The sequence below is a fragment of the Drosophila santomea genome, chromosome 2L (assembly GCF_016746245.2).
Source record: "Drosophila santomea strain STO CAGO 1482 chromosome 2L, Prin_Dsan_1.1, whole genome shotgun sequence".
In the NCBI taxonomy this organism is placed as follows: Eukaryota; Metazoa; Arthropoda; class Insecta; order Diptera; family Drosophilidae; genus Drosophila; species Drosophila santomea.
In genome coordinates this window covers 20,174,808-20,197,114 of record NC_053016.2, presented here as the reverse complement: position 1 = coordinate 20,197,114, position 22,307 = coordinate 20,174,808, and the positions used below count along the sequence as shown (strand labels likewise).

The following is a 22,307-nucleotide window of genomic DNA, read 5'->3' as shown; positions in this document are numbered from 1 at the left end:
AACATATCAATATAAATATATTTATTTTATGTCAAAGTATTCAAAGAACTTAAATACCCATACAAGGGTATAAGCATACCAAAATAAATACCCATACAAGAGTATAAGCATACCAAAATCAAGAGCAAGAGCAACAGGAGAATTTCCCTTTTGCCTGTTGCGTGTGCTACTGCCATCGTCTTGGGCATTTGGCATTTTAGCCGCGATTTGGGTTGGGCTTTTGCTGCCGACATGCGTTTTCGATATGAGTATTTAGATTATTGCTGTGGTGTGGCAATAAAATGCTCGAAAAACGATAGTCAGACACGGATTTGGATGCCTAAATGTGGAGCACTTGGATTACGATTGCGTTTTTGATACACACAATTTTGCATCTGGTTTTTGAAATCGTGTGCCTGGAATCGTATCGAAATCAATCAAATGCAATATTGACAGGTCGCTGCCGCTTAAGCCGATGGTATTTTTCTACCTTATCGCTGGCCCCATGTGTCGCCATATCTTTATGCCCATCTGGCGGCAATTTTCGTGACGGAGTTAAGCACTCGCTTAACGCCCCCATAAGCCTTGACTAATTGGCAAGGAAATCGCTTTCCCGATAAATGTTATAGGAGCCTTCAAATGGCTGTCTATATCGTTTTTGTTTTTTGTTTTTTTTTTGTGTTTCTGGCCACGCAATCGCTGAAATTGTGACAAATTTAAAAACATTTTCCATATTATTTATCGCGTGGCGAACGCATGTTGAATGCGCAATTCACGCAGGCAAGTTGCTGTTTACTTAGTTTTGGGGGATTTGTTCCAAATCAACTGCGAAAATTGACAACAAGCATTTTGTCTAGCCTGCCATGTTTGATTTGGCCTCAGCTTGCGTTTTTTGGGGCGCAATGTTCGAGGGGATTCGAGATGGAAAGTGGGAGTTGCGGTTTCGGTCAATGGCAACAAGAAAAGGTGTATGCAAATGAAACCAATCAAATGAGATTAACTATTTGATTAATTTTGAATCTTAGACTGAATTGGTTTTTTTAACAATTGAAATGGGTTTGAAACATTCTACACCTACAACATTTTGAAATTATTTTGTATAAAAGGTATCACAGGAAGGCTTGTTTCCAAAAGTCTACATGTAGCTTTAAAAACGTTTGACGATTCCTTATGCTGGTATATCTCACATTTTGGCAGTTCCAGCCATTAGCCGCTATCACTACCGACAGTCATGACTAGGCCATTAGGCCATTAGCCACTTCTTTGGGCAACCCTGACATCTGCCAAGCCCCTGCGAAGTCAGTCTAGTCTAGCATTTGATTCATGGGGGACCACCACCCGCGCCAGTCCAATCAGCAAATCATTAACAACTAATTAAATTATATAAAAGAGCCATTAATTAAGCCTTAAACTCAAGGCGGCCGAGAATAGATTTGCCAGCGTTTCCCTTTCACTTTACAAGGAAACAGAAAAAGAAACAGAATCCGATCAACAAGCGGAGAACAAATAATGACAAGAACTTTGCGCTAAACTTTTGCACTTTGACACCCAACTGTGAACTCGGCCCACTCCCAATCTCAGTAAACCTTTTTTGAGACACGCTTTGTGCGGCGGCAGTTGTAAATATTTAATAACTACATTAATAACAGCAATGACAACGGCAGCAACAGTAATAACAACGATAATAACACGCGCTGCAATTTACCAGAGCTGCAATAAAAAACTACCGTTTTTGGCCACGTTTGCTCAACTCAAGCTCAAGCTCGGCTTAAAGCTTCGACTCTGACTCGGCCACATGGAATGAATGAATGTCATTAATTTGACAACAGAAACCGTTAAATCAGCAATTCAATCACCTGGTCAGAAGCGGACTGGCACACAGAGAAAAAAGCAGGAAGTCCTCATCAATATTTTGACAAACTAATTGGTATGAAAATATGGTTATAAGAGAGTGTGACCCTAATCGAATATGCATATTTGGTACAGCCTTTCGCGTCGTATGGCCTTAATAAATGTGAACTGTTCGTTTCTATGGCTTATGCAGTTTATTACAAATTTAGAAATGTATTATGAAATAAATTTAAATTTAATTTCATAAAATTTCAATTTTAGGTGATTGTTTTTTCCCCTGCACTAATTGGCGAGACTAAGAAACGGTTCTTGCATTTGCTTCTCTCGCGGGAATCTCTCTCAGTTTCCCAAACTCCTTTAATTTCGAGACGGCGTGAGTCTTAAATTACCAACCTTGCCACAATTTCAATGCGCATTCGTATTCGTATTCGTATTCGCATTCGAATTTGTTTGCGGTAATTGGCCTCTGAGCTTGTCAATTCAGTGGCTAAAAGGGGGTGGTGGTCCGGGTCGGTGGGTGGCTTACTGGGGGTCTCGGTTCGGTGGTCGGGGTTCGGGGGTCCAGCTGTTGGCGGTGGCGGTGGTGGTTGCTACTGAAACCGGCGCACCCATTGGCGATCTGCACCAAGCCAATAGCCCTGTGTACAGTGAGTTGGGGGTGTCATTAAATGCTTCAATAATTACTTCTTGCCTTGCGGTTAATTGCTCAACGGAGCATTTAGTGTGCACATTTCGCTAAGGATGTACTAATGCTCGGACTAAATTTATGGAAGTCTACATTTTTTATTATTCGGCCAATAAAGTTCATGAGCCTGTACAAAACTTACGGTGAACATTAAGGAAAACTTTTAGAAACCGTTGACTTACCTTCGATCGACAAATCGATTAAAAATTCCTATTGAATTAGAATGATTCTGTAACCTTAGAATTAAAGTTTATAAAATATGACATTTTAAAACTCACCACAGATGATAATTAACTATTTAAGAGAATCCTGCTAGTCAGAGGACAGCTCCAGTGGATGGTTTCTGATTTGGCAGCAGTTTTATTGTCAAATTTTTGGGATGATCGTGTTAATCTTTACGGAATACGATTTGTTTTAGTGTTTGAATCGGCATTTGAACCACTGTGCGAGGGAGTTCGCCTTTCAACTTTTGTGGCTGCTACAGGTGTCTCTGGTCTCGAGTCTCCGATCTCCGGTCTCCGGGTTGGCGTGCTCCTCGATTCTCCCCCGTGTCAATGGCAGTTCAATGTTCCTGGTTGAATGTTGTTTCGGCCGTTGTTGTCGTCGTTGTTGTTGTTTCAGAGCCGCTCTGGCAACAGTTGTCGCACATGCAAATCGTGACTGTTGTCCATCACAGTTCTGCAGTTCGCCGGAGTTTCAGAGCCTTTCAGTTGCCAAACCTGCCAGTCAGTCAGTTTGTCAGTCGGTCTTTGGCTCAGTTATTTTTTGTCTCTGCTCTGTTGATTTTTTGGTAGTTGCACATGCGAAACGAGTGATTTGTTTAAGACGTTTTGATTGATTATTGGTGCGCATGGGTCAAAGTGACGACAGATATGCCGAAATCTTTGCATAGGAAATTTTAAATATATTTTCTTTATGACTTTTAGTGTGGAAATATATTCAGTTTTTAAGGATAAACAAGAGAGAACGCTATAGTCGAGTTTCCCGACTATCTGATACCCGTTACTCAGCTAGTGGAAGTACGAAGGAGAGTCTTCAACACTGACAGCCTTTGGCGGTTTGTGGGCGTTAGAGTGGGCGGGGCAAAAAGTTTTTTGGCAAATCGATAGAAATTTACAATACTAAAACAAAAATGAAAAAATATCAAAACATTTTTCAAAAGTGTGGGCGTGGCAGCTTTGGGCGGTTTGTGGGCGTTAGAGTGGGCGTGGCAACATAAATCGGCAAAGTTGCGCTGCTTCTGTATCTCTGGAGTCTGTATGCTTAATCTCAACTTTCTAGCTTTAGTTGCTCCTGAGATCTCGACGTTCATACGGACGGACAGACGGTCATGGCCAGATCGACTCGGCTATTGATCCTGATCAAGAATATATATACTTTATATGGTCGGAAACGCTTCCTTCTGCCTGTTACATACTTTTCAACGAATCTAGTATACCCTTTTACTCTACGAGTAACGGGTATAAAAATACATTAAATATGCATATAATATATTATTATAATTCAGGCACTGCGTTACGGCATCAGGTTCAAGGGATGAGTAATAACTATCAGAAGTTCATCTGTTTTCTTTGTGTGTTGCCAAATCTTTGTTATAGCCCAGTCATGCGCCAAAAAGAGCCGCTTTTATTAATTATTCTGACCCACAAATCGTACGAATCTGAGTATCGGAAATCTGAGAACAGAAACCGAAACCAGAATCGCGAACCACGTCGCTGTGTTTGAGCTTTACTTTTAAGCTCGGCGCGCGTTTGTTGTCAGTTTTGGTTTGAAATATTTACCACCTGTGATGAATAACGTTACATTTGCGCTGATTGTCTTTTATCCGTGATTTATCGAGAAGTTCGAGTACCACCAGCACCTCCATCGATGGCCATGCCCACATAATGCTGATTACTCAGGTGTCTGGGGTGCGTGTTTTCTGATTTTTCGGATCTCCTTGATGAGGTCCGTGTACCGTTAATTAATTTGCAAGTCTCTACCTTCGCGCCGTCTTTGTTGTTGTCTGTGTTTTAGTTTCGTGATGTGTATGATTTAGCCGGAATTTGAAGTGCATGGTGCTCAGTGGGTGGCATTCCTCATTCCTTCCAGGGTATATGCGGGACGCAAAAATATAACTCATTTTCTATTAAATAAACATTAATTCCTAACAATTAAATAAATAATATTTAAGGGTGTAAAAACGACCGCAAGCTTAACCAAATTAAATATTTTGTTGAGTATAACTCAGAAATAGATACTATTATTTATTATTATTAATATATTGTGTATTTTATGGTAATGTAATTCATGTATTTTTATTACTAAAAGAGCATCCAACGTTTTGTATCCTTGACCCAAAAAGAAAGATCACTTTTTGGGCTTGTTGGCCAATCGATACTTTGAAATATTGGGAGTTACCCCGTTGGAGATATTCGTGGTGACCATCGTGGCCCGGGAGGGTGGTGGTGCGCTGGGAATGTGGGAGGGGGCTGGAGATGGCAGGGTGGGTTCACCTTCGGACTCGTTCCTTTGTTTGGGCTTATTTGTCTTGGGTGCTTGGAACTTCTGCTTCGGCGACTTCCTTTTGACACCCGAACTCGCGCGATTAGACACATTTTGGAGTCCTTGAACCAAGGAGTTCTTCACCATAGACACAGTGGGAATTGCTGACAATGCTGATGGCAACGTGGTCGAGGTGATGCCATGGGCGCTGATCGATCGGCTTAGGGCCTCCGCCTCCTGGTTGGCCTCCTCTTGACCATCCCGAATCAATGTGGTAATCCTTTCCCGCTGCAAGCGCTCCTGCATCATGCGGTTTCGCTGGGTCGACCGGATGTTTTCGAACTCCTGCCAAAAGTTGAAACTGAACTCCGCCGAGTTGCGGGTTATTTCACTTCTTAACTCCTGGGCCAATCCTCTGTCTCTGGGAATTTCTTCCCTGTTAATCATACGGGACATTGTGAGAGGCTTATGTTGTTGCACGGTGTTGATATACGTATGTTGTCTGAATTTGGAATGAAAACTTGAAAGCTTGTGCTTTATCTGAATGAAATACACTGGCTAAAATGACTCATACAAATGATGTTAAAGTTTAGCCATTAATATAAAAATAAACTTTAGAAAAATTATGTAAGTTATTAAACAAATGCTGATATCATTCGATTGGTAAAATTCTTTTAAATTTGTGGCTTTCTTTATTTTGATTGATTTATTTTGTTTGATTTACTTTAAAAATAGTACATTCTAATACCACAATAGCAGAGAAAGATATGTCTTAATAGCTCTTATGGAGCTTAGCGTTTATCCGGGCTCCCCAGCACCACACTCACTTGTCTGCAGGTTGAATTGCCGTTTTGGACAAACAAACAAAACACGGCACTCGAACATGACGTTCGTTGTCGGGAGGAGATTTTGATCGATGTGCGTTTTCTAATTGCTGCCAACTTTCTTCATAATTGTGGCAAGAAAAATGAGGCCCGTATCGAAATGGCATGAAAAGCACAACGAAAATACCGCGAGGTGGTGGAGAAATTGTCAGCATGTGTAGAATATTTGTGGCTTTAGAGTTCTCCCGCAGTTCCCCCGGCTTCCTCGATCAATCATGTGGAAGATAGAAGGCCGAAAACTTGGCCCAATTGTTAAAGCAAACAATAAGGAGATATGATCGCCTTGGCCAACTCCATTTAGCCCACAATGAAGCAAAATCGCCAGCTTTCTGGGATCGCATTTTTTCCATTTTTTCAATTTTTCCGTTTTTTCGATTTTTGGGCGTAGGATATCGGTGATCTTGTTGGAACCCTGCTGTGCACTTGTTGAAGCCAAGAGTTCAATGCGCGGCTACCAGCTCACAATTTATTCCTTATGGCTTTTGTTTCTGCAGAAGTGAAAACAAAAGATTGTCATCGACAGGAAAGGGACGCAGCGGTCTTTAGTACTTTGCATATTTCCATTTCGTGCTCATATCGCACTCTAATTGGGTGAAAGTGCCCTCCTCGGCTTAGAAAGTGTGACAGTCGGTGCTATCCCATCATCATCAGCTGGCCAAGTCGAAGTCTTCGCTCGGAGCCTGTCAAATCAATATCTGTGGCCATAGCTTATACCTGTGGCTGCGGCTATATAACATACATCACCCGCATATATAGGCATCGCTAGCAATCAGGCGGACAACAAAAGCCGGGGCCGGCTAAGAAATATTCCCAGGCCAGGAAAACTAGAACTCAAAATCATACATCACAAGCAATTACCGGCTAAAATGCGCCAGAGTAAGCCCCCTACGACCGATAGTTGCAGCTACTTGCCAGCAAGCCAGCGACTAACCTTGGTCGCTAGTTAAAGCCCGCAAAAAATCGAATAGTGGGCAGCCATTATTACTGTTGTAAATACCCTTGAAGTTGGGAGACTATGCTGGCAAGTACGAAAATATGGTTTGCACAAGAAAATAAGAAATACATCTAAGAAATTTCGCGTAACCAAAATGAAATTTTTTTATTATATTACAATTTTTTATGAATATTGTAAACTGTAAAATAAAATAGCAGACAATTTTTTGTGTCAATGTAAACACGCTATTTTTATTTAATTCATAGTATATTAGTATTTCGATTACTAAAAGGTAATGTAATAAGTTCGACCGCTCTAAATTGATTTAAAAGTATTGAGGAATTTTCAGTTCTAAAAATTTTTATTCTCCAAATATATAAATCAGACACATTTATTTGCGTTAAGATCAGTATTTAGCTTAACGATATACTCAAAACCACAAATATTTGAACCGTAGAGCATTTCCACTGCTATCCCCAAAAGTTTAAGTTAAAAAGTTCAGCTCATTTCCCTCGCCCTTCCCTCGATTTGGCCCCTCGCTGCTGTTGTGTATGCTGGGCATGCATCATCATACCATCATCCCATTATCACATACCACAGACCGATCCAAGGCAAGTCGGTCCAGGTGAGTCCAGAGCAGGCCACGAGGATTGGATTGTGCTCCTCCTTGGCTTTGACCGACTGAGGCGGCACTTGAATGCCTGGCATGAAATAAATCGCGTGTTTATTGTGCCAGTGGCGATGGCAGCGCTCTCGACGATCGCCTCAATGTTGCACATGGAAAATTGAACGCAATAGAATGCCACTAATCGATCTGGCCGAAGAACTGGATGCTGTGGATAGTGGATGTTGTGGATGCCCCCAGCTTCATGAGACCTGAAAAAATGAAATGTTTCAAGTTCAAATGCAAGGTGCGGACTGAAGGGAGTTCAAGTGAAGTGAAGTGAAGTGAAGTGAAGGAGTGCCAATGGAGCGACTGGCGCAAGCAATCTCGAAATAATCTAAACGATTTGGCGAAAATCACGTCGAGCATCGTCGGCATCGGCATCCACCTGTTACGTCGAGCTCATTTTTAATGCCCCCAAAACGAAGGAGTTTGGTTTTCCAACCAGAAAGGAGGCAAACGGCCGGCCGGCATCGAGAGCAAATTGCAAAAGCCAAATTCAACGAATACCGGCGCACAGTTTGGCATAATAATGAAGGCGCAATCAAGTGGCCAGGGGCTGGTATAATGCTGCTGCTGCTGAACTTCCCGAATAAGCAAAACGACTCCTTACACAAGGAGAAAATTGGGCCACGGATTATTAGAAATATGCGGGCTATTTCGAATATTTCTTATATTGATGGGAACTCTCTTTAATAAACACCGAAAATGCAGAGACTTGTGTTAATGGAAAATGTTTGGTGTGGCAGGTGGCAGGTGATTTTTGCTGTTGTATTATTGGTCAAAGAGTCTTCCAATCTTGATATGAAATTATTGTAATAATGATTGAAGTATACACATTTTTTTGGGCAACAATATATATTAGTATATTTGTTGGCATATAATATACATTTATATATTCGTATAATTCACTTTAAATTTAAATGAAAAATATATTTATTCAGTTGAGTAGTAGTAGTTTTCCCTAGTGTAGACGGGAACGTTTCAGGTGAGGGTGCATGGCTCAGATTAAACATTATTTCTGTTTTCCTCATTTTGGTAGATAACCAATACAATGCATAATTTCTCGCTGCTGGCCCGGACTTGGGATCCCAAGTCTTTGGTTTTGGCTTGTTGTGGTGTTATTCTAAACGGCTTTTAGACAAAAGCATCAGCCGGGTTGCCCAAGTTCACCTCACGGTGCCAATCAATCAATCACGGCCAAGAAGCCTAGTCATCTGAGCATCTGCCGACCATCCACTCTTTGAGCCTGGTCAAGTGTAATGGTTTTGTCATGATGCAGCATTTAAGCTGCCGCCGTTGATTGATGCGGCAAGAAGTGGCCACAAGAGTGGCAAGTTAGGAATTTCACACCATCAGATCAGCTTGGTTACGGGTAGATCTATGGAAATTTTCTGCGGTACACTTGTCAGTCATTTCTCTCCGTTACTTTCTTAGCCGAGACGAATTGGAAACTCAAAGAGTATTATAAAAAATCAGGGAAGTCAGTGAGGCTAAGCACTAAGAAAATCACGCAATTAAGATGAGTATTATCTTATAATTTATGGATGGTTTTATATGAATGAAGCTAACTACGGTATTTAAAACCAGACTAATGTTAGTGGTTCAGAATATTATAATAAAGTGAGTGATTAAAAGATTTAACACTTCTTAGCTACTTGCAACATCCGTTTATACATACTCTTATGCAAAGAATTAGTTAAACTTTTTCTTTTAAATCGCACAAGAAATTTGTTAGCCAAGACACTAAAACGATTTATATTTGTAATTAATGATTGATTCGCTTTTGATTTGCAAGCAATTTTCGAATGAGGAAAAAAGCACAAAACACTGGCCGTTAAATCTCAATGCCACCTGCAAGGCGGCGTCGTCAGCGTATCAAATCAGCAAAATCAAAACAAAATTAATTGACGACAATTGTGCCGAGCGAGCCAAATGTGTGGCAACCACTAAAACTGAGGCAAGCACAGCAAAAAACGTTATTATAGCAAAAGCAACATCGACAGACGTCAATTGTCTAATCAACAAATTTAGTCAATAAATCGTAATTAATTAACGTTCGATTGGCAGGCTAAAAGAGTTTTCAATTTTGCATTCGAATCGACAGAGTCTAAAAATTCAAATTTGAAAAGCAACAGAAATGGACAAAAATTCGAGCACAAAGCCAAATCTATATTCGTGCATTGCGACTAATTTTTATTGCCGGCAAAAATTGGCAACAGCTAATCAGTGAAGCATACGCCCCACGAGACCAAAACCCAAAGCTAGAAAAAGGGGAGTGGCCGGCAGGTGGCCACGTTGTTGGCTATTTGATAACATCGTTGCAATGTGTTTATTGTCCGAAAAGTGACTACACAATCCGACAAAAATCGAGCTGAAAATCGGAGCAACCTTTTTCGCCTCTCACAGTTGCAGTTGAAAGACTTAGACAACGAACTTTGCTGTAAAGCGAAAGACTTAGGCAACGAACTTGGCTAGTATTTGGCTTTGTCTTAATTGTTGCTATAAAACTAACGGATTAATACTATTGATATGGCTTTAACGTAACGAGAGGCAAACTAAAAATAATTTCAAACATCCAGAAAGTTATGATGTATCTAATTTTAACGTTCAATTGAGGAATTTCCGTTGCCATGCGAAAGTATCCCAGCATAATTACCATATTAGCGTTCGCCTTGAATCTTTTATTTCATATGTAGCTACAATTATTTGGTAAGAACTTTTAATTAATAACACTTAATGCTCATAATAAATGCCTGACGGACTATAACTCACTCTCGCCGCATTCGGTCTGATCAGTTAGATCAAAAGAGCCTCCCTGCTTGAAAAACCGCAGTCCGCAACCATTTTTGGCAGTTAATCAAATTAACTGCTTAGAAAATCAACATGTTGGTTTCGGCCGAAACCAGTCGAATCAACAGATTCATTCGGTAACAATGACAAATAACGAATTATGAATAGATATGAGTACTCACATGCACATTCAAGGCCCACAAATAGATGGGAATTGTGCAGCAAAAAACTGTTGCCTGCTTCCTTTTTATTTGTATTCACATGCACGCCATACAAATCCATCGAATACATATCTTTTGGGTTATATTCTTGGAAGAGCATTATTTAACTCTGGACTAAAAACGAAAATTGGCTAAAAGCGAGGAACATAAATCACCAAGCACACACGAATCTTTATTTATTTTTTTGGCGCTTTTCGGGGTAGAATCATTGACAGTGCGGCGGAAGCATTCATTGTTTCCCAATCTCTCGACGATGGCGACGACTTCTTGGTATTTTATTAAGCCACACAAATCAAAAACAAACCAAAACGATCGAATTCGAATCAGAGAACCTAAAAAATTCGCAAAAAAAAGAGGTTAAAGAAGCCTGACTCATGAATTTGGATTCTTAATTCTACTTAAGGTTGTGTCTTTTGCCGCTGCCTTTGTGTCCTTTCATATCGCAGAGAAGGCGATTAGTTGGGAAAACAAGTGTTAACGTTTGGCTGCCGGTGGGTGCATTGATTGCCTCCACTCCTTGGAGGTGAGAAAACGGCACAAAACGACATCGTGGCACTGCTAACTGAATTTTTCTAGCCATTTTTGGGTGGCATCTTTGTTTTAGTGTTGCCTTTGTTTTTGCTTACTTTGTTGCATTGTGCAAATGTGAAGGTGTTTTTTCATTCCGCTAGCTTTATGAGAGCCCATTACGACTATGATGTGTTGCATAATCCTTTAAACACCACTAATTGAACGGCTAGGTTGTATTTCAACAGATTTGTAAGTGAATTGCTGGGGAATATGAAATTATACTGTGTTGGTAATCAGTAATAATTTGTGTTTCATTTCTGATTTTTATTTTATAAATACTATAATTCTATATGCTTCTCTCAATAAAGGAGTATATTTTAACATAAATCACCAGGCACACACGAATCTTTATTTATTTTTTTGGCGATTTTCGGGGTAGAATCATTGACTCAAACATTAGTACTCAATATGTTTTGAATACCGAATTTTTTTTAAAACGTTTACACTTGTTATTGCCGCACTAGCTAGTTAAGAGCTTGGTTTTTTTTTTTAAATTTTCTCATTGTTTTTGCATATGCAGTGGATTCCTCCCGCCGCATTCAGATACTATATGCACGAGTATCTGGCGGATCGCGTGTAGCAACAACACAACGAACTTGTGAGGCAAACATGTGCTAACAAAACATTGATCATTGTTCAACATGTAAATTCACTAATTTGGCAACGAAAAACAGCCAGCGGCTATAAATGGTAACAGCAGCGACAGAGACTCTAGCCAAGTCCTTCCATGCAGCCCGGCCAAAACAATTTTTGCATACGGAAAACAAAACGAAATGAATTCGTTGTCGTCATCATTGCACAGAAAAAAATTTCTGGGCTTTGATACTTGATTGGTTTGAAAATATACCTCCAAGAGTAAAATCTGTCACTAAATTTCAAAAATGAAAATCTGAAATCTAAAAACCAATCAAAAATAATGAAATTGTGAATAGATTTGTAAATTGTATAATAGAAACATACATTTTTTTGTGATTCCTCCTACTTCAGGCAAATAATAATAAAACTACGAATTTGCATAAAAACCGAGGGAAGAACATACTGAAAGCGTAGAGTGCAGTAAGTGACTTGAAATCAGAACAGAACGAGGAATCCACGGAGCTGCGAACTTATTAAAGAAACGCAAAGCTGCCAGTTGGATCCGGAGACGAGTTTGCCTGGCGGGGATCTGGATCTCCATCCTGCCTCCCCCGATTTTCTGCACTTGACAAGGATCAAGGTTGCCTCTCTTGGCAATACTGCCTCGCCCTTCTCGCCTTTTTTGGGGAGTTGGCAGTGGGCCTCCAAATGGAAATTACTTTATGGCTTGTATATGCAGATTGGGGCATGCTCTTGCTGCTGTTGCAACCTGTTGCAGCTCTTATTTTTATTTATATTCCCCCCCCTGGTACTCTGCTCCGATTGGGGCTTGGAAATTTATGCGCAAGCGCGCGCGGCTGATTCTTATTTTTTCGCCTTTAACAAGGCCTCGCTACAAAACTTCTCGACCGCCTTCTTGGGGATTTTCTGCTGAAAATTCAATTTGCTACAAAATGTGCGCCGCTTTTTGCATATCTTCCAGCAAAATTCGTGATTTACAATTTTCGTTTCGTTTTTCTGCTCCGCAATCCCCACAAAGCCGCATCCTTTCGGGCTCGTTTGTGGTGACCAGGCAATGCAGTGCCAGATGCTGGCATCGTGTCACGAAACGCACTGTACTGAACTGATTTTACTTAATTTGTACAATCATATATTATAACAAAAATGTGGAAATAATTCTATGATGTAATTACTAAATTAAAAGCTTTTATATTTTGAAAATATTTTTTTTTTGCTATTATTACCTACATAAACAGTTTTTATTTATTTTAATACAATTTAAGGATACTCACGTTGCCATACCCTGCTAATATGCTGAGACCTTCCTGTGCCTGATTTAATTTTTTTTTCATTTGCCTTTTTGCCTTGCGGTCCATTTCGGACTTGGAGTTTGAGGTGGAGTCGAAGTCGAAGTCGGATTCGGAGCTTGAGACTTAAGAGGTAGGTTCACCTGTTTATGCCAGATTCCTGGCATGCGATTAAAATCACCTGCGCAAGCTTTTGCGCCCACGCAGTAGAAGTCTTGGAGTCGCAACTCCAAAAGTCGCAGCTTCGGGTTAAATTGGGATGGGATGGAATGGAATAGGATGGGTTGTTCATGGCCGCCCGGGTTTGCCTTGATTTCGGTTCGTTTCGGTTTCGGTTTGGTTTCCTTTTTATTGCCTTCCTCGATTTTGTGGCTGCGCCCAGTATTTCGCTCGGTTCGGTTCATTTATTATGCACTTGGCTTTTATTTCATTTTAGTTTCGTTTTTGTGGCTTGGTGTTTATTCAAACTAATTTAATTTGTGCGCGGCTTGGGTGCGCGCCCGCAGGTAGAGTCTCGGCAGGTTGCTGCGTTATTTTGGCGTTTCACGCACTTGGCGCATGTTGCAGTCACGCCTTTTGTTGCCAGCCTCCTTGGTCTCCACTGACCACTGTCCAGTGTCCACTCGCTATACCAGAAAAGAAACCCCAAGCCACACGCAAAAAGTTGTTAAAATGCAAATTAAATTAGAGCCAAACTGATCGCGAGGAGGGCGTGTGGGTTGACTAGTGGGGTGGGGTGTGGTTTTATTTCGCTTTCGGGGGATATGCTCAGAATGACAAGGAACAATGCGGTCAACAAATATTTGTCACGAGTTTAAAAGTTTTTACGCAATTTGAAGGATAACAAGGAGAAAAAAGGTGATTTGAAATTATATACATATATGTATGTATACCCCACAATCATATAAATCTAGTGTCGTTCTACGCACAGTGCATCCGTTTGGATCTACTATGCTGCTTTAGCTTTCATTGTAACATCAATTAAAAACTGCCGAGTAATACTTTTTCCCAATAGAAACATCTTTCTCCGCACACAAAATTATCTTCCGTAACATCATGGGATTGTTACAAGTCCACTTCCACGTCATCTGGGCCGTTACTTGCGTTGCTGAGTGGGAGGTCAAGGCTCTCAAACCTTTGATAGATAGATATGCCTGGTTCCATAATCAATTAATAATGGACCCCTGGCATGGCCAAATTTTAATGCCACGCCAGACACAATCGTCACAAAAGTAGCAACATTACCATTGTGCGAGCCGAGTTCTATTTGGCATCCTGGTGCTGCCGTGAAAAAGCAGCAGCAGGCGAAATGGAAACCATGACACGGCAGTGCGGCACTGAAAAAAATGGGAGTCTTGCAATGTGCATCCTGAGACCTTGGCAAAGAATATATTATTAAATCAATTATTATTGGAATATTATTGCATTGAAGTATTGCTGCTAGAATATTATAATTATGTGCAAAAATGGGAATATTATATTACGCATCTTGAGGCCTGTGCATTAATTGTTAAAACTTTATTGTGATCATATTAGTTTATTGGATTTAAAATTTAAACCTATACTAATTAAGTAAGCTAGTGCAGACCTACATTTTCCTGCCAGTGCGGACAGTCTGTCAGCCACTCATCGAGACGTGGTCAAAGTTTACCATCAAATTGCTAAAATAGCAAATAATGAAGCTGACAGCAGTACCACCAGCCACGGCAAGAACCGGAATCCAGGGGATGATCCGGCTCTTAAGCCAGAGGGAGGTGGCAATTAAAAGGGGGCGATCCGAGCCCAACCCCTGGGCAAATAAAAGAAACTCTGTTGTTACAGCAGCCGTTGCAGGGACACAAGCAACACTTTGCGGGTCGTGGGAAAGTGCTCGAGGAGGGGAGTAAAGAGATACGCCACTCGGCGGTTTGACGCGGGAGAAGAGATACATTTGTATCTGCGGCAGACAGCGAGCGTCTGTTGGCCATCAATTTCGGGGTACTTTCGCATTTGGGTTTTCGATAGTGGCCTGGTGCGTAGCGGGTGCGTGCAGGGCTTTAATTTCTCAATGCCCGGTCCTTTCTGGTACTTATCGTCCGCATCCTCGTGTCCTTTTGATCCACAGGCCACTTGAAGCCTGCAATCGAATGTGCGTTGGCAATAGCCCGTGGTGTGCGTGTGTATGGGAATCGTTGTCGTGTCCCTGTGAAGCTAAGCATATGCTTTTCCTACCCTTGAAAAATTGAGGGTAACACCTAGATAGGTGGTGCATAAAACTTGACATTTTCTAGCCAGATCTAGCTTTTTTGGAATAGCTTTATTATTAAAAACTAATAATTTTTTTTTTAAAGAAAACAACCACTTTTAAACAGAACGATTACAATTTTGGTTGTTGAATTATTAAGAAAAAAAAACTTTTTTGTCTATGTACATATTTAAATATGTATATATATTTAATATAGATTAAAAAAGATTTTTTTATTTGTTAGTGATTTTACTGCATTTAATTTTGGGGGGACTAATAAATACCAACCATTTATTTTATTATTTACTTATTTACATCTATCTAGTTTCTATCTGTTGGCTCTATGGCTGTCATCGCCTCCATTCAGAAGGAAGTATTTGCTTTTAATGGTCGTGTGCGCACACTATCAATTCGAGCGGCCAATGGCATCTTCAATTTTTATGCATATTTGCAGTGCGTCGGTCACGTGCCGCAAATTCGGGATCTTTTGTCGCCGGCCTGTACCTGTCACAATCACACTTTGCGGCATGCTGCAGCATTGCAAATAATATAAATTAATATTTTTCACCGAATCGTCACCCTTGGTTTTTGGTACTCTTGTGCATTTTATTTGAGGTTTCGTCTGTTTACCAGGTTCAGATTTACAGATAAGATTGGCAAAACTTGAACGGAAGATCCTGAGGGGCGGTTTTCGGACAGGACGAAAAACGGTACACTGAGCATTTGGTGTGGGAAAAAGTTTTGATGATTTCTGTGCATTTGGAAGAGCGCGTGTCCAATTACAACATTTGATTGATTAATGTTGAAGAAAAGGAATTGGGATGGGAAAGAAAGGTCGTTCAAAAAGGACACGCTAATTGGTGCTGTGCAAGTCTTTTTTAGATAATTTTGGCAAAAAATATTTGTAATCTTAAATACGGGAAACCATGTTCATGAATATTTAGTTTGGCCAGAATTGTGTCTTTAATCTTATTAGTTTCGTAGAGACTAAAAATATGATTTTCCCAAGTGCATTATCATATGTGTTTTTGGTCGTTTTCGTATATGGCAGAAACAGTATTTCTTTCCGTGCAAGCTGACAAATATTTTCGCAAATCCTTTTACCGCCCCATACCTTTTCCTTTGCAAATCGAAGGCAAAAACAAATGGTGCTCATTTCCGCTTTTACTATAACGTCTTTAAGACACGTGCCGCCGTCATTCGCCAGTTCGCCGGTCGTCTGCTGCGAAAATTGCCAACTAATAAAATAGCAGATTTGTCGAGGATTTCGATCAGCCCGATGGGGCGCAAAAAGCAAAAATAATCTACAGACAACCGCCATCGAGGGGTGCGGACAGATAAAAGGCCAATTTAAGGTGGCACTTTCTGGTGGTGTCTACGGGGCTCCGACTGTCAAAAGTGAGTTGATGAGCCGCATTATTGCCAATTGTTTGTGGGTGTTAACAACAGACGACTAGCGACAAAATGAGACCTTGATACTGCTGGTGGAGAATCTTTCAAGGATGTGACAAAACACACTTGTGTCCAAAAAGGCGCATTCGGGGAATTATTAAAAATAGAATTATGTTTAATATCATTGCTGGGGTAAGTAATATTTAAATACAGAAATACTAAATTTTAAGAGAATGTTTGTTATTGTCAGCGTAACAGTATTTATCTTAAATTTTTTTTTGGGTGTAAGTGGCGATGAAGTAGTAGTAGCACCTATAGTTCCAAGTCCATTCTGCAAACAGAGTTATGGAACAGACGTGGTCTGGATGCTGTCGAGGGCATAAACAAAGGCATTAGACAACGTCGTAGGAGCCGGCAAGCCAAAGTTGATTGGTGTAAGCCATAAAGTTCGCCTTGCGTCTTTCCGCATCCTGTTCAGCATCTTGGCTCATTGCGTTTGGTACCACAGTGTTGCCAAATTAACAAAAACTAGCTTATACTAAACAAAAACTTTTCTCTGAATATATATTATTGATCAAATAGAATACACCTTTGTACTCCTCATTTTATAGCCTTATTATCCGATAGAGGAAAATATATAAATTCATTTAATTTAGCATATAAACATTTAGAGGGCTTTATACCATATGTCAAAAATGACCGTCTAATTAAAATGATTTCGGAAAATGCTGGATTTTGGCCAAGCTGTCAGCACTGCTTGCCAAGGTGGCGCCAAAGGCTTTGATGTGCGCGACTCTCGTTCCTTCGTTAGACACGCAGGCGTTGATGGACATCTTGGACTTTTGGACTGGTCGGCCTGAAAAGTGTCGCCGAGTCACCGAGTCGCCTGCGTTTTAGCCTGGCCCAAAAGAGCCACAACGAGCGAGCCGCGTCAAATGGTGCTTAGCGTCACCCACTCTCGGGGACCTGGGATCTAAAAGGTGGACCAATGTACAACTCCTAGCTTACCATCACAACTCCATCCCCAGCACCATTTCCCATCTTATTTGCATGTAAATGTGCGCGGGTGTTGGCTCGGCACAAAGCTATTGTCTTTCCAGTATGCAAAAAATATGCAAAGCTTAAATTTATGAGAAATTAAAGTAAATTTATTGCATTGCATTCGCCGGTCTCTGGTAAGGCGAAAATCTGGAATTGGTGTGCGGCGGGAGAGGAAAACACTTTCTGCGCCGGTCCCTTATTCCTTGTGACTTTTCCTCTACCGGTTGTGTGATCGATGGAGCTCATATTCATGCCATTTGATAACTTTCACCCACGAAAGTCAAGTACAACAATCCCATAACCTTTGATCCGTCGAATGTCAGTAAGGACTTAACTATTTCTTGGGGCTTCGATATTTCTATTCTCATATTAAGTATTTAAATCGAGCTGAATACTGGAGAGATTTTATATAATCCTAATTACAGATCCTGTTACTTGAACAGAACTTGTTTGCGTAGTAACTGTATAACTCCATAGACCTTTAACTACGCTTCCGATCGATTCATTCCGAATAATATGGGACTTTCCATACGTTAACGGGGCCAATCGGTGGGGCCACACCCACCGGCTAATCATCACATAGACAAATCATAAACTGCACCTAACCCCCTGCGAACACCTGATGCAATTTGCCAACTGGGAGGCCCCCCCGATCAGATTTTTTTTGGGGGAAAAACAACGAGCGCAATCACAATTGCTTGGCAATTTCACACTTTCAATCGACAGCCACCGGCGGGCATACAACTGCGAATTCAAGCTCGGATCCCGAGTATTTTGGATTACCAAAATACCCACCAATATGTGGGGCAAATAGTGGGGCCGCCACTGTGCAATTAACACCTCAGCGGCTGACTAAAATTATATACACGGCTTTATGAGTGGTCCGTGGATCGAAGTTAGAGCCGCGGCCAAATGTTTTTCCTTCAAATTAATTAATACGAAGTTGGTTTTTTTTTCCGCTTCGGCCGGCATGCAAATAATATAAACTTTTATGGCTCCATACACGGCTATGCACTTTAATTTGTGGCCGCAGTCGTATTTTGCCCGCCGAATATTTCTTTTTCACCTGCAGCCAAACTCCATTGCCGATTTTATGGATTTTATGGATCCCGTTACTGCGCCCCATAATTCAGCTCACTCAATAATATTTTTTTGCATTTACCTTGCCCATTTCAGAGAGTTGACAATAATTCAGTGGCACTGGCAGTCACAGTGGCTTTTTATTAATCGGCTCTTGCGGTTCTCTGAGGCCCACTAATAGATTTTCAATTAATTTATTGTAAACATTTTCGTGCGACACCTCTTATTTAGTGCATAATTAAATGTGCCTGACAAAAATGGCATTGCTTGCATTTTTAAATGATTTATATCAGCGGCACAATAAATCACACGCTCAAAGGCCAGCGATAAAAATTAATCACAATGGTCACACTTTTCGGTCACAAATCTGAGGCGGGCTCAGATATGATGACGTGACTCCGGAGCTCAATTACGAATTATATTTCTCAGAACTTGCCACTTAAAAAATTAAATTAAACAATTAAAATAATAAATTGAATAGACTTTTCGGTTCTAAGCAAGCAATATTTAAGATATCGCATCTAATCCGCTAAACCTTTTAGAAGTGGTCGTGACATAAATCTTTGGTAATGAGGGTAATATCTTACAAGGAACAAACTTTATTCAATGCGCTCTAGAAATAAATCTAAATAATGTCGTGTTTAATATCCCTAATTTAATGGCTTTCCGTCAATGAGAACTCTGCTTAAATCACGATCGCATCACTGACCAATCTCTGCATTAGGTAATCATGCATAGCATTTTGTTTCTTTTGGTCAATTCATATCCTTTCGCTTCGATGTTTTTCGTTTGCGGACTGAACTACTATCCCCGAGGCAGTGGGCTCAGAATCATGGGGAACCAACCATTGTCAGACCCGAGTCCACTCCACTCACTTTGGCATATTAGTTTCAATTCATTTGAGTGTCCCGCTCCGACTGTCCCACTGTCCGACGTCCGATTTCTGTGGCTTTGTTTGGTCGCGACGGGCGCCGCATTTGCGAAGTGTTGCCAGTCGATTGACAGTCCAACTGACAGAGCCGCCTGCAGGCCGTCGTCCGCTTGGAGATTCGAGTGGAGTCGAGTGGAGTCGGGTCCAGGACTTTTATGGTCGTCTGGCCGGGCATTGGGGCTTATAAATTATCTCCGCTCGCCTGCGATGAGTGCTGCCCAGCTGGCTATGCGCTGGAAAAATCAGGCTAAGGATCCTATTTTCGAATATTCATACTGGTATCGTTTACTGCGGGTTTTTTAGAAATTGTAGTTCAAATTTGAAATGGCGAAAAAAAAGTCTTAAGCTTACAAATATATCAAAAATGCAATCAAAATTAAAATTGTCAAAATTAAAGAAATCCTCGATACTTTAGGAAACTTTATTCATTTGTGTGCAGCTCAACAAATAATTATTTTATATAATAATATATTGTTTAAAATTATTCACAAATAATACTTTTCAAGTCACAGGGTTTCCTAATGAAAGAATGGTCTTTAAAAACGGTACACTTTTTACATAATCATATATATTAAAATATATATATTTATATATATGATTATATTTTATATCATTCTGACGAACAACTTTTGCTGTTTAAACTCTTTTTTAGCCATTTGGAGTTATTTCGCAGACAGCACTGCCGCCAAATTTGATATGGAGCGTCTGTGGCGCACTTGCCGTTGCCATTTGAAAATGAAAAGTGACTCGCACTTGGACTAACTCGAACTCTCGGTCGCATAAATGTGTGTCTATATGGCTTGCTTATTACCTAATTTCATTGGGCCCGGTGCATTGACAGGCGTTTGCTCATTCGGCTCGTCGGCCAACTTGGTCGATTGGCTCGAATTGACTTTGGCATTTTAAGTGCCTTTTTTGCGGCTTTTGGCATTTGGCCGAGAGCCAAGGGTTAGAGGATGTTGTTTATGCGTGCGCCTTGTGCTTGATTCGTGCTCAGGCCAGAGAAAGTTATTCCGGTGCTTCGACAGCAGGAATATCAATCATTTAAAGTGGACAGGAACTCAGCTGGGAGAGCGGCTATAAAAGGGTGGCTCTTTAGGGAGTCGAGGGTTATTTAATGAATCCGGAAATGTTCGTTAATGCGATAATTTACATCTTTAAAATAAAAGCTAAGAAATATCAGCGGAGTGTTTATAAATTAAATTTGGACTTTTTCGCGTTTTAAAAAGATTTCCTTGACATTGCATTTTTACTGCATGTAGTATATAGTCATTGCAATTATAAATTCCTTTTCCGCCAGGAGACCCCAAAGGGTTAAGTGAATGCTAATACGATATACGGAAAAGCTCGGTTTTTAAGAGGCTATCATTAAAATGCCGTGCATTTAGCCAGCAAACAAAGCGGGCTACAATGCTCAAATTAATTTATTTTAATAAATCGAAAATCGCCGTGATCGTGGGCCAGCCAAACAACAGCCATATAGCCAAACAGAGCACCGTCCAAAATCGATTCTTCCGCATAGCAGACGGCCAAATGGAAACAATTTTAACAAAGACCAAAAACACACAAGACAAACACACATGGCTCGAATTCGGATGCTGAGCATCCAACATCCCACATTTGTATGGGGAGCAGGCCAAAAGCGCAGTCGTAATTCGTAATTCGGTTACAGATTTATGTAGATATGGAGCATGATGAGCGGCATAGAGCATGGCGTATTAGCCCGGGAGGAGGTCAAAGTGAATCACGCTCCTGGCCGGCATGACCATTAAGAGATGTGAAACGTGCAGCGGCATGCGAAATTCATTTCGAATTGTAACCCCAAAAGTCATTGCCGGATTGCTCGGCACCTGGCTGCCAATTAGCGTAATTATTAAAGATTCTATAAGCGAAGGAGGTGACATTGCATTGGCATCGGTTGGAATCGCCGATGGGATGGGATGGGATGGGATGGAATGGAATTCCCTGCCTGCCACTTGGGCGCAATAAAAATTGCAATTTTCATAATTGCCAACGGCAGATGGTGCAAAAAATGTCGCCTAATTGGCTTCCATGGCCAGCGAGCGATAAGCGGCCTCCTGGCCAAACAATGGCCAGGATTGCACCCAAACGGCGGCAACAGGTTAAGCCACATACGAGAGCCAGAGCTATTCTCTAGATTCTCCCACCTTTCACATCCACAGTTCTGTGACAATATTCCTGCCGCTGCAACTGTTGCAACTTTTGCTGTTGCATTTGCTGCGTTGCAGCCGCAAAAGCCCCTCTATATCATTTATCAGATGTAAGTTTTCCTTCCATAGACTTTGGCATTGTTGGCATTGGATTTTTCCTATTTGCCTTTATTGAACAAAGGGTATAATGACAATTATATGAGGTTCGTCATGATAAGTTGTTTCAAGCTGTTTGGTCAGATTTTTGCATGACATTAGGGCTTACTAATTTAAATATAAAATATAGAATAAAATGGATCATATTTAGATCAGGAAAATTAACACTATTGGTTAAAGTTTTTTTTTGAAATAGTGTTTGAAAGTCTTTGATAATATATGTACCTGATTTAACTAAAAGGTATTCAATATTCGAGTAACCTTAGCAATGAGAACAATACCCCTACACCCCCTTTTCACAATGCCCGTTTATTGCCGTTGTTTTGCACTGTGTTAACATGATCTTTTATTACTTCTACTGCTC

At 40.7% G+C, this 22,307-nt stretch overlaps 1 protein-coding gene across 1 annotated transcript; it reads right to left on the bottom strand.

Annotated features, from left to right (window-relative positions):
- Positions 1 to 4,725: 4,725 nt before the first annotated feature.
- Positions 4,726 to 5,560, bottom strand: LOC120452229. Its single transcript, XM_039636358.2, has one exon. The coding sequence runs from the start codon at positions 5,453 to 5,455 to the stop codon at positions 4,865 to 4,867; it is 591 nt and encodes a 196-aa protein (XP_039492292.1). The 5' UTR covers positions 5,456 to 5,560; the 3' UTR covers positions 4,726 to 4,864.
- Between the last annotated feature and the right edge of the window lie 16,747 nt (positions 5,561 to 22,307).

Excerpts from the sequence above, each read along its gene's own strand:
- LOC120452229 (XM_039636358.2), bottom strand. The coding sequence starts at position 5,455 with ATGTCCCGTATGATTAACAGGGAAGAAATTCCCAGAGACAGAGGATTG.